Source organism: Hippoglossus stenolepis, chromosome 2, assembly GCF_022539355.2.
Source record: "Hippoglossus stenolepis isolate QCI-W04-F060 chromosome 2, HSTE1.2, whole genome shotgun sequence".
NCBI lineage: Eukaryota > Metazoa > Chordata > Actinopteri > Pleuronectiformes > Pleuronectidae > Hippoglossus > Hippoglossus stenolepis.
Window position 1 is genome coordinate 9,612,561 of NC_061484.1, and position 12,674 is coordinate 9,625,234.

The window sequence follows — 12,674 nt, forward strand, 5'->3', positions numbered from 1 at the left end:
AGTAAAATCATCAATGCTCCAAAGCTTGTACATGTATATTTAGCAATTGATTTTGACACATGGTCTTTGGGACATACTGAGCGTTAGGGTGATTCTGGTCCTGGATTATGCTGCAAAACTAATCTAGAACGTTTCTTGGCCCATATTTTCTATACAAACTTGACACCATTGACTTGAGACCAACTGATTTCAAGCTGCTGTTCTCTGTCATAGTAATCACTAAACATCTTACATCCCCATGTGTGTTTAGTTCTCAACCCATACAGTTTGTGTGGACTGTCTGTTTAAAGAGCATCGGTGTGACATTATATTCTTTGCTTAGATATTTCAAACCTTCTCTGTGTATTGCAGTGAAGGGACAACGTGACAACACATTTCACGAACTGTTCTGGGGTATTTTAATAGTTGAAACTGACTCCACTTGTGATGAGGCCGACTCTTACACTGTAATAAAACAACTAACACAGGCACGTATGCAGAACTTAGTTTACGACAGCAAACATTTTCTTAAGTGAACATTAAAACGAACCCTGATAATTCCAGCAACTTTGAGTCAAGACAACTGGCACTTAAAAATTAAAACACTTGTATCTTATACTGTGTCACCCTGTTGGTTTCCATGTGTAAATCAGATTTGTTTTTTAAGGGTTTTCCATCTCAGAACACATCACATCTGGCACAGGGTTGGCAGGAGGCACTGCAGCCAACTATATGATTCTGTGAACATGACACAGCGGTGTACTTTGGAGTTTGTTAGTGAGAAAACAGTTGCAGTGCTGCAAACTTTCACAGTACAAGTGTAAGAAAGCTTCAAACACAAAGGATAACTTCAATCCAAAGTGCATGTTGCATCACAAACTGCATACCAACAAACGCACACAGTTCCTCTTCAGCCTGTCATCTAACCACCACCAATCGCTCAGTGAGTTAATGACTCACAGTATTTCTGTAACCAGCAGTTAAAAATCACTATACACACACACACACACACACACACACACACACACACACACACACACACACACACACACACACACACACACACACACACACACACACACACACACACACACACACACACACACACACACACGTTCTCTCTCTTTGCCTAGACTTACATTTATTTCCTTACTTATCCTAACCTAAGAGAAACAGAGTGAGCGAGAGAGAGAGAGGAGGATTGGTAATGAGTTTGGTAATAAAAACCGACGTAGGTCTTATTGTAGGACAGTTCGGTATCATGGTGGCTCAGTGGTCTTGGTCCCTGTAAGTGAAGGCCAGCGCTCCAGTAACCCACTAAACACAGACTGCTCTGTGGCCGCTTTCATCCCCCTCAGCATCACTGCCTGATTCCCTCCCTGCCCCACACACTTCTATCCATTTCTTTCTTCTTTTTCTCTCTGTCGCTCTGATGCCTTGTTTACATTCGATGGCCGGACAGACCAAGAAGAGTCTGACGGGAAGAGGAGCAGGACAAATGTGAAGGAGGAGTTCAAGATGATGGAGTTGGAGAAGGAGAATTAAGGCAGGTGTGGGGAAGAAGCAGGAGAGAAACAGAGAACAATCGCCCCACTGTGGGCTGCCAGCCAGGACCTCATGCCCCAGACAGGGGTGAGGGGGTGGGTGAAATCTTAGGGGTAGATGGGTATTTACCCGACTGCAAGAAGAGAGGGAGCATGAAATTAGGGGAATGGGGCGGGGAGCTGGGGAAAATGAAGTGATGATTGAGGAGATTTGGTATGAAAAAACATTGTGCATCACAGTCTGAATGGCTAGGTCACAGGTCACAAACACTCCACTCCACTCCCTCCTCTCCCTCCTCCTCTCCTCTCCTCTCCTCCTCTCCTCTCCTCTCCTCTCCTCTCCTCTCCTCCCCTCTCCTCTCCTCTCCTCTCCTCTCCTCTCCTCTCCTCTCCTCTCCTGAACATTCTGTCCACTTTTCCAGCTGCTGCTGCCTGGGTTGTCTGGTGTCCAGCTGGCAAGTGAAGGGCAGCTGTGTGCCGCGGTTAAACACACTCACTCAAAGAGCGATGCACTCACATATACACACTTTTACATCAATCCGTCAATAATACAGGGAAAATAACACTACCCTAAATTCACTGCTCGCTCCTATTCTGGTAAACAAATCTGAGTCCCACATATCTTCAAGTCACAAACTGTTTGCTTAGACCAAAAATGGATCTCAGACCCGCAGTACTTCTGGGGTGTGACTACAAAAACGAAAAATAGTTATTATTTCAATGACGCATAATTTCATTTGGAACTGCTTACTATATTTCATTGATATTTAACTGAAGAAACTCATAATGTAACTCAAAATCAAATACCACAGTCGAGTATAACTTTTCATTTCCATTTGCTTTTATGTATTTACACACAAAAAGACTGAATATTTGTACCATGAATAAAAAAAACTGACGACTTGGCCGCTAATGGAAACAAATGTTTCGAGTACACAATGGCGCAGTGGAACCTGCTTCTACTTCTGCTTGTCTCGTTTCATTTCTGACCATGTAGACGCATCTTTCACACATTGTTGCAATCTACTGAAAGGTCACTTAGAACGAAAGCATCTGCCAAAGAAACGTAATGTAATAAGCAGCAGCGAGCTGTCATCAGCTGCGGTTTCTCAATCAATATCAAAACATAAATCATCACATTGAAACAGAAGTTCTTCTCGGCAAAGGATAAAATAAAAAGAACATAAACACAGACAGTGACATATTCTGTTACAAGCTAAACACCAAAAAACGGACAAAAACAGCTGTTGCAGTATTCCCATCAACTAATGTTACGCTACTATTTTCAAGAAGCAGGAACAAGATTACATGATTAAGACAGACAGCATTGATGTTATTTTAACCAATGCATTTGTTCACACTCTGTGGTGACACACAGTGCTTTCACACTCAGTAGGAACAGGCATTATGCCATTAGACAAACAGCTTTGCCCAAAGTGCATATTCCACAATACTGGGCGGCGAAAAAACCAACAAAATTAGTCAGTTCTTCCAGCAGTGGCATCTCTTTCCATCGGTAAAATAAAACCATTTCTGTACTTTGAACACTAACAATAGGTCAGAGTGTGTGAAACATGGTGTAATAGTTCCAGGAGTTTGTACTCAGGCACAGTATTAGGCTAATAATAATAATACACACAATATCGACAGAATGGGATAAATCCAAGGTGGTTTGCCCGAATGCTAACCTTGTAGTAAACTCATTCTAAATAAGCTTCTTTTGTTGTGTTACATACCAGACCAGATACAAACAAACAATCAGCTCCTAAAAATGTCATCATAGTACCGGACTGGAACTACCTAGCAACCACCCCAATTCAATTTTCAACACCTGTGTGCATTACCAAGGATAAATATCCTACATTATAGTAACAATAGCGCAGTGCAGACAGCGATGCAAAATGCAAAATAAAAACAAGTGCATCGAAATGTGCTTCCAAAGTATTTCCCATGCAGCAATATTAGGACAGGTCCTGACACTTCTCACAAACCAACCCTGACGCCACAGGTTACAAAACACCAGCCTGCTTCTGGTAGTGTGGCTGTAAAAAGAAAGAAAGTGTGTGTGGTTACTCTTGTGATGCTGGATGCCTCTTCCATTGCAACAACATGATTGCTACACTGCATTCACCATCATTGTGCTCGCTCACTGGTGGATCAGCGTGTGCACGTGTGGCAGCAGGTTAAGGACAGGTCTGCATCCTGTGTACATTAGTGGAAGTCAGACTTGTACATGTGAATAGCTTAACAATGATGATAAACTCATAAAACAACAACATGTAAGCACTGCTGTGCAAAACGGACACAAATAGCACATCTGCATATTTCTAGTCTGGAACCTATGTAGGGCATTATGCATGTGGCCCCAGGCAATCACAACAGTGTGTGCAGGCAGTTGTAGAAAACAGCAGCGTTGTCAAATGTATCTTGACGGTAAAAGCAGGACGCTCCACATAAATTGATGCAAAGTGTCACCCAGGAGTTAAATAAACCTGCAACACCACCTCGTCTGCAGCTGACACGATCCCTGGTGAAGATGAGGACATGCTCAGCTCTGAGATGACAGCATGCAGCACTGACTCCGTTTTACCGTGCTCTCTGCTCTTTCTGCTTGTTGGATCCATCTAATGTGTGGCTTTCAGGTTCACTGGTATGAAATTAATTTGATTCCTTTCAACTTCCCATCTTCGCAGATGCAGAGACCGAGCTCCTCTGTGGACGTGGAAACGGGAGGAAGCACTCGCGTTATTTCTGTTGATCTCATGTTTGTGGTCAAGATTTCTTTGGATTATGACAAAGGTGCATCAGAAAACGACATGAGACTAAATGTACATTCCCTATTTAAGTACTGGCAGGAATAAAAATTTAGATGACGACTGTTTAGAGACTAACAATACAGTTTCTATTTTCACTTTGAAAGTAGTTAACATTTAGCCCAAGCAGAGTGCTTTTCTGGGATATCTTTAAGTATATACAGTATGACTCACCCAGTGAACAGGCTACACAGACACAGCAGGTCTACACCTTAGATGTATATATCTAACCGCAGGGGACATCTATATATATAGGAATAAATTGATGGATTAAGCTCAACCCTTCTGCAGTGTACTGTACTGTAGCTGTACTGAGCGTCACTACATGAATGGTTTAAAGCTGCCAAAATAAATTACTTAAATTGAAAATATGTTGAAGGTGTTTTTCAGCAACAGCATCTTACATACATTTCAACCTCAATGATGTCTCTCAGAGACCTGGCAAGACACTTGTACACAACCTCAACGTGCATACTTGCTACTTGAATGCACTCACTTTTTCAAAGGCCTTCCTTATGCTGTACAAGAGTAATATGTGACGTCAAATCTGGACGTGTGTAAGAAGGTGTCCCTCTGTACAATTCAAAGATCCATTTGTCTTTGCACAAGGACTGCTGGTATTTCCCTGAAGTGATACTCCACCTATGACTCCTTATACTATCAAGCACTTACCATCTAAAGGCAGGTTTAAGCACTGGCTGTCAGAGTGTCTGTTTGAATTCTATCATTTTGAATGGATTCAGAGGAAAAGGATTTCTGAAACATAACCTTTCAAACTACTACTGCAGCATAATTCCCTTCCCATTCAAAATGCAGTGAAATCCTAAATGCTCCAAAGCTCGTACTGGTAAATTTAACCATATATTTTGTAACAAGTTCTTTGGAACATACCGAAACTGAAACATTTTCACAAGTGAATATAAAAACGAACCCTGATATCTCCAGCAACTTTCAGCCAAGACAACTGGCACTTCAAGAATGTAAACACTTGTATCTTATACTGTGTCACCATGTTGGTTTCCATCTGTAAATCTGTTTTTTTTTCTCCAGTGTTTTCCATCTCAGAACACATCACATCTGGCACAGGGTTGGCAGGAGGCACTGCAGCCAACTATATGATTCTGTGAACATGACACAGCGGTGTACTTTGGAGTTTGTTAGTGAGAAAACAGTTGCAGTGATGCAAACTTTCACAGTACAAGTGTAAGAAAGCTTCAAACACAAAGGATAACTTCAATCTAAAGCGCATGTTGCATCACACACACACACACACACACTTTTTCAGGCTGTCATGTAACCCCCACCAACCCCTCAGTGAGTTAATAATGAACCACGGCATAACTAGCACTTAAAAATCCCTACTAACACACACAAACACACACACAGATAGAGAGACAAAGAGAGAGAGAGGGAGAGAGAGAGAAAGCGCAAGAGAGAGAGAAAGAGAGAGAGACGGAGAGAAAGAGGAAAAGACGATGGGAGCTGTCTTGTCTTCTTCTTCTCTCCCTGTTCCTTCCCATATTTATGACTTTCTGGAATGTCTGTGCTTTTCTCAGTGATGTCACTAGTGAGTATCGCCATGGTAACACAACAAATCCCCCCTTGCATCTGGTCCGTACATTCAATCTTTCCTTTCCCACTTCATTAAAGTGAGTGTGTGTGTGTGTGTGTGTGTGTGTGTGTGTGTGTGTGTGTAAGTAGTCGTATGGATGATAACCACCTCTGCAGTAGGAGGAGAAGCAGACGGATAAAGAATGAACGAGAAAGTGAGAGAATTTCAGATTCGGAGTCTCGGCTGTCCGACAGCTGTGAAGCCTCATGACCCAAGTCAAAGCCAAAACTGCTCTCCGCTACAGCACGAAAGCACATCTCCGTGCCTGCGGTGTGTCTGTGTGTGTATGTGCATCCCGCTGCCATGGTAACACCACAAAATTATCCTTAACGGAACAGATAGGACCAGGATGTGTGAGACCATGAGTGTGTGTACAGTTCAGGCAAACCGTGCACTGCCTTAAGGGAGCCGCAGTCTTCCACTGTGTTGCAGAAAGTTCACTCTGAACCTAAATGAATACTCTACTTTCCTACTTGACATAAATAATAATAAATTTCTTTCCGACTGGAAAGTTATTTTGTTTACTCCTTATGGTATTTCCATTTCCCTCCATCTAACTGGAACAGGAATTATAGTCTATATTTAGTCTTATGGCCACACTCAAAGCTTTGTGAAACTGTACTTAAGTGCAGCCTGTCTTTGAGTGAAATGTCACAACTTGATTGCTGACACACCCACAAAGTGAGATATTACAGCCTGGAAAAATGGTGGTGACCCACTGACAAATAGACATTTCCATCTCTAAAAATGTTCATGAAGAAAAACGATATGATGTAATGTATCTAGCCTAAACACCTCCTTCGATCTGTGCCGCATATAGAGAGCATGGATTGGAGGATAGTTACAATAAGGTGTAAGCTTCGGACACCTCCTCACTTTGTGCTGCCATTGCCACTTTGAAAAACAGTTTGTCATAGAAGTGCAATGAATCCTGGGATAGTTTGGCCTGAGAAGGATCCACCAGTTGGAGCCTTTTAGGTTTTTTTTCTTCCTTGTTTGACTTCTTGTTTGTTCCCATCACCTGCAAAACACTGTAGGTTTCTCATTGTCTTAATAAAATAGCATCTCAACTTGCACAGTAATGGAATACATGAAAGGTGACTGAGCAGTCATCGGTATAAATGTGTTAAAACCTATTGACAAAGGTGTCCATGTGTTTAAAAGGAAAATAAGAGCAATTTGGTGGTTGGAAATACTGAGTGGTCACATTAATTGGAGAGGAAACACACAGACATCTGTGCACACTGCTGCTGTGTTACACCAACCACTTGTCTTCCACTGTGAACGGATGAGAAGTTCAGTTTACAACACATTCAGACACATGTTGACTGAGTGTCTCATTCACTTTCTCTGTCTACTTTCACGGATGATTTGTGTCGCAGCAATCATCACACTAAACAAAGGCTACAGAGAGTTTCAAAAACCTGAGTCTAGTCCACAGGCATTTCCCAGAAGTGACTTCAGAGTTGCATAAACTGTCTAAATGAAGTGTTAAGAGATTTTTATCATGTGTGCGGGATAGAACAGATGGACCAATGTGTAATGGGAATGCTTTTCCCCAATGGCACACTGCAATATGTTCAAATGCTCCACTATTACCACATAATTTTTTTTTCAGGTGTCTGAGGCCAGACAGAGGCAAGGACTAAGGAAAGCTGATACTTGGCAGATGTGACATTGGTTTTACTTAAATTGATGTCATTTCTTGTTAGGTCACATGTTCTTGCTTCAGTAATAATGCAGCACCTGCCATATTAGAAATCAAGGAAGGGAGAAACAGTTGAAAAATTCAATTCTTCAGATAAAGAATGGGTTGCGTCTTACTGAAAGAACAGTGCTATGATTCTGTGGTTGCCCACAGATTTAGCAAAAAAAGGAATAGCCTGCAACTCCGTGCTACAGAACATCTTATCATCAATGTTTCGATCTTGAGTGGGATCTTCGTCAACGACCGGACCACCTTGCGATGTGCATTTTGTTTTTTTTCTTCTCTGCCAACAGATTTAGGGCATTGAGTTGAAAACAACCGCAAAATAAAGTTACATCTCCTGTTCGTTTGTTACAGGTGTACAGAAGCTGCACAGGACGACAAACACTCAGGGTTCAAATATGCAGGAATAAAAACTTACGATAAATACTCAACAGTATCCCCTGAGATTATACTCAAACAATGAATGTTAAGATCTAACAACAAAAGAAACTTGGTACTTATAAATTGCCTCTGTTTTCTCTCACACACATTATAAAATCAAAGACCAAGGTCACATCCCACTGCAGATGTTTTTGGAGAAAGTGAACATCAAGCAATTACCACAGCAATTCCATGTGAGACACTCATCGTGCACCTGCCTCTGCTGAACTACTCAATAAATGTCCAAATTCAAATAATTATAATCACTGTTCTATTGATGATGATGCAAACACCCCACCTATTCAGAAATAGGGAGAATCTGAGCGGAGGTAAAATCTCATTGAGCAGTGAAGCTACATTACATAGCAAAGACCACGTATCTAATGAGTAAAGTGATTGTTTAAATTATTATCCATCACTGGTATCAACATCAACCATAATGGCACCGAGGTGAGATGCATTAGGATCTGAATGACGGTGCCTAATTCTAAATGAATCGGCAATAATTGTTGTAACTAATGACTTCGTATTTAGGTCATTTGTTACTTCCATCAATTTGCCATTATATATTAAATATTTGTCTTTTCACAAATGATCAACGGATTAATCAATAATGAAAATGACTTTGTGCCCCATCTTCCAGCTAATGTCGGCCTGTTATTAATTTACACCATCCTTCCTAGTTGATGTTTAAAAGCCATTCGTTTTCTGTGAGCAGTTTTTTTTAACAACTAATCCAGTTGAGGCCCAGGGTTTGTTTGGTCCTGCAAGGTCTCAGACTTACACACAACAGTGCCAATAACAAACTGCTGGGAAACATCTGCAGAAAGATGCAACAGTTATTCTCTGATCATATTTTGGACCTGCACTCTCATCTCTCTTATTGAGACGGACATCACAAAGACAGGTCCACTCGAGTATATGATCTTTTTCTCCTCCGTTCTTTAAAGGATAAGTGGTTAGGTAACACAGGCTAAGCTCTGCTTGCAGCATTAGAAATCAGACTTCATTAAAGTCAATGTATCATATGTTGATAGCAGCTACTGCTCTCACAGTCGGTCACCTCCACACATGGCTTCTGCTGGTACAGTAGGACCAAGAAGGTTTAAGTGAACTGATGCAATTAGTGCTCCAACTGAGTCGGACATGATTAGAGACAGATCCTGCAGCAAGATCTGTGTCTAATTAACATCGCACCCAACAGAGCTTTCTCCCTCTCTTTGCAAATACTATCAAAAACTGTGAAGGGACAACGTGCTGAGATAATACAGTGGGTTAAAAAAATGCTCAAAAAATAACAAATGCATGCTGTCTTTATTTGAGAAGAATCTCAGTTTCACTTGCTTCCGAAAACCCGATAGGCCATATGTTTATCTGCTCCAAGTCTCTGAAGTAGGCCTGTTCCAAAATTATTTGCATTGATTATAGGCCTGGTATTTAGGGTAAATGTTTTAAGTTAAATCAAAGAGGGTCGTTAGAGGGGAAACAAATAACTGACAACATATGGTTTCCTTTGGCGCAGGACAGAATGTTCTCGCTGCAGCAGCACCAGAGGCGGAAGACTGATCTGCACTTCAAGCACTAACGTTCACTTCTCTGGTGAACAACTCCATCTGAAACTACCAAACTGGGACACATTCTCACTCACACACACACACACACACACACACACACACACACACACACACACACACACACACACACACACACACACACACACACACACACACACACACACACACACTTAACCTTTAACTTCAAGTAAAAGGAAAGTGTTTTTTTTATTATTATGTTTCTTCTTTTACAAATTTGAGCGATTTTCTTTAAAGAGCCTTGGAGTTCGTTTTTCAAGGCAAACCATAATCCAATCACCGCATCTGTCAGGGCGCAAATGCATGACTAGGGCTGCAACTATTGTTTTTGTTTTTTTAAATCAATTTATTTTATTGATAAATCATTATGTCTAATGTCATAAAATTGTAAGAAATAATGTTTGCATGGGTTTGTTGCACCAAAAGTCTTAAACACAATTTCTGCGTCATCGGTGACTCAAACTATTAATTGATCAGGAAAACAGATGGATAGCGTGAAGAAAACAGCAGGGGCGGATCCAGGGGTAGGGCAGAGGGGGCGCTGGCCCCAGATGAAAACTGGGTGGCTTCTGAAGTGCCCATGCCCATCCTATCAGTAGTGTTTTGTTTTTTTTTACTAATAATAAATATGACAATATGTAAAGAATTTGTATCTACAAAACCAACTGTGCTAGAACCGGGAAGGATTTTCAATATATATTTAATGATGCGTGGCTTTGAATCAAAGCTATAGAGCTAACAGTAAACAATGAATATATACCTTACTGAATCTGGAATTGTGCATGATGTGGGACATATAATTGGGCTCTGAATATAATTGTGGCCCCTTTGTGGCCCCTGATTTATAGAACACCCTAGATCCACCACTGGAAAACAGGGATGTGGTGTAAATGAACATAAACCACTGTTTATGCGTTTGTAGAAAGTGTAAACAAATTAAGGGGAAATATTTTTTCTAATGGAAAAAAAGAAAAATGTAGAAAAAAGTTATCAATTACATGCTTCCCCAGATTTAACAGAAATTATACTGTTTTTTATGTATTCAGGAGAGTGTGTTGCATTTGATCCAGCCATTAAAAGCTGGTGAAAGTGACTCCATGCACTGATCCCCAGTACATGGCTCTGCTATCTAACCTGCGGTACTTACAGCACGCTGGTGGCCAGCGGGATGTCTGCCGCCGCTGGGGCCCTCTCCAGCCCGATGTTGGAGCAGTTGACGACGCAGGACAACTGGTGCTCCGCCAGCGAGCAGCTACAGTTGACGGGACAGGGGCCGCAGCTCCTGCCGCCGTCCCCCTGCGGCCCGGAGCCCCATGCCTCCAGGCAGCAGAGCGCCACAAGCAGGCTGGAGAAGAAGCTGAACCTCGGTGCGCAGACGCCATGTTTTCGCTTGGATAAAGTCAGTCCATTTCCACAAGGCATAGCTCACTCACATCGCATCGCCTCTGATGGTGTAAGTCCTCTCAGTCCGGGAAGAAAAACAAAGTACACACAACGCGCGTCCGCTATTCCACGGCGTGTCTCATGTGAGGAGACAGAAACAGAGGAAGGGGTTCAACTTTTAGACGCCGATGTGTCCCCTGCGTTTTCCCTTAAGTCTGGTCGGATCCCCTTTCCTCTGAAAATCTAACGGAGCGTCTCAACCACTCTTTCAGGGGAGAAAAAAGTTTGGGAGAACTTCCTCTCTCCTCCTCCTCCTTCCACTTCATGCAGTTCCCTGCACCACCGCTGAGACCTGGCACAGCTCTGTCTCCACGAACCCACTACAGTGCATTACAGGAGGGATACACGATTAAATAGCCTCAAGCTTCTCTTGCATTGTAATCAAATTGCCTGAATTTACAGGCCAATTTTCAGAAAAGAAATCATTTAAATGTTGTTTTAAACATGACTGTGAAATAACTAACAACAGACAGATGCCTCTGACAAAGCCCAACAGTCCCCTGATGACACCACATTTAAATTAGCTAAATCCACATTTTTATTTGGATCTGCATCAAATGCGCACACTCATAAATATCAGCTCTATTAATTATTCTCTGAGAAATCAAGGAAAACATCTCACAATGTTAAAGAAAGTGCAAAAACATTGAACTGTAATGGGTTCTGCCCTAACCCAAACTGATTCTTCCATCAAGTTTCGGGGGAATCAGTTCCAGTAGTTCTTGCGTAATCTTGCTAATTTACAGACAAACAAACCCATGCTGATGAAAACACAACCTCCTTGGTCGAGGAAATAAGATGAACCAAAGTAGAGAGGTCTGGAGGCCTCTGCGGGAATTATTTTAGGATGTTTTATGTTGCGAGATATAAATTCCCATCTGGTCTCTGGCATTGGGATTAGATGAACCTTGGCGTGACTTCTAGTGACCTAGACTGTTATCTGCTCCCTCCCATGTGGTAACACAGAGATTATACTATTGTACTGCAGGTTTTTTGGTTTGAATGTTCACCTGCACGTTGGACCAAGAGTTTTCCCTGTTGACAGAACCATCAAGCTGAATTTTAATAGCAGGGACTTTCCCCCAGAACTAGGAACCCCCCCAAAAGTCCTTGGTTGGGGGGTAATACTTTTAGTACCGGAACCTTTGGAGTTTGGCTTGCAGCACTAAACATACCTGATAGGTTGACGAATCCAGCATTTAATTTCAGCCATAATTTAAAAAAGAATCTGTTGCTGCAGTTATAGTCTTTTAAATATATTCAAGTATGGCTAAGGTCACCCAATGATTTCACAGGAAAACAATATATCAGAGGACAAATAAAATGTAGGGCTTTGTTGAAAAAGAAAGAGAATACTTTGAAGCAGTCGCCTTGGAGTCCTTCCTCTTGAGGCAGTGATGTAACTGCTGTGTGGCCTCCTTCACCCACAGACACGAGAAGTTTTCATCTCACAGAAGTGTGGCGATGACACTGCTCCCCAAAGATCTGATTGTGAAGTGACAGTTATCCAACCTTGTATTTTGGGGCATTTTAGAAACCCCATTCCCCAGCCGTCCATCC

The 12,674-nt window shown here is 41.8% G+C and overlaps 1 protein-coding gene across 1 annotated transcript in view; it reads right to left on the bottom strand.

Moving 5' to 3' along the window:
- pkd1a (polycystic kidney disease 1a) overlaps positions 1–11,347 on the bottom strand; it is a 66,444-nt gene extending 55,097 nt beyond the window's left edge. The window contains exon 1 of the mRNA XM_035171362.2: positions 10,819–11,347. Coding sequence (XP_035027253.2) covers positions 10,819–11,093 — 275 coding nt within the window. The 5' untranslated portion in view covers positions 11,094–11,347. The remainder of the gene's footprint in view (positions 1–10,818) is intronic.
- Positions 11,348–12,674: the final 1,327 nt, after the last annotated feature.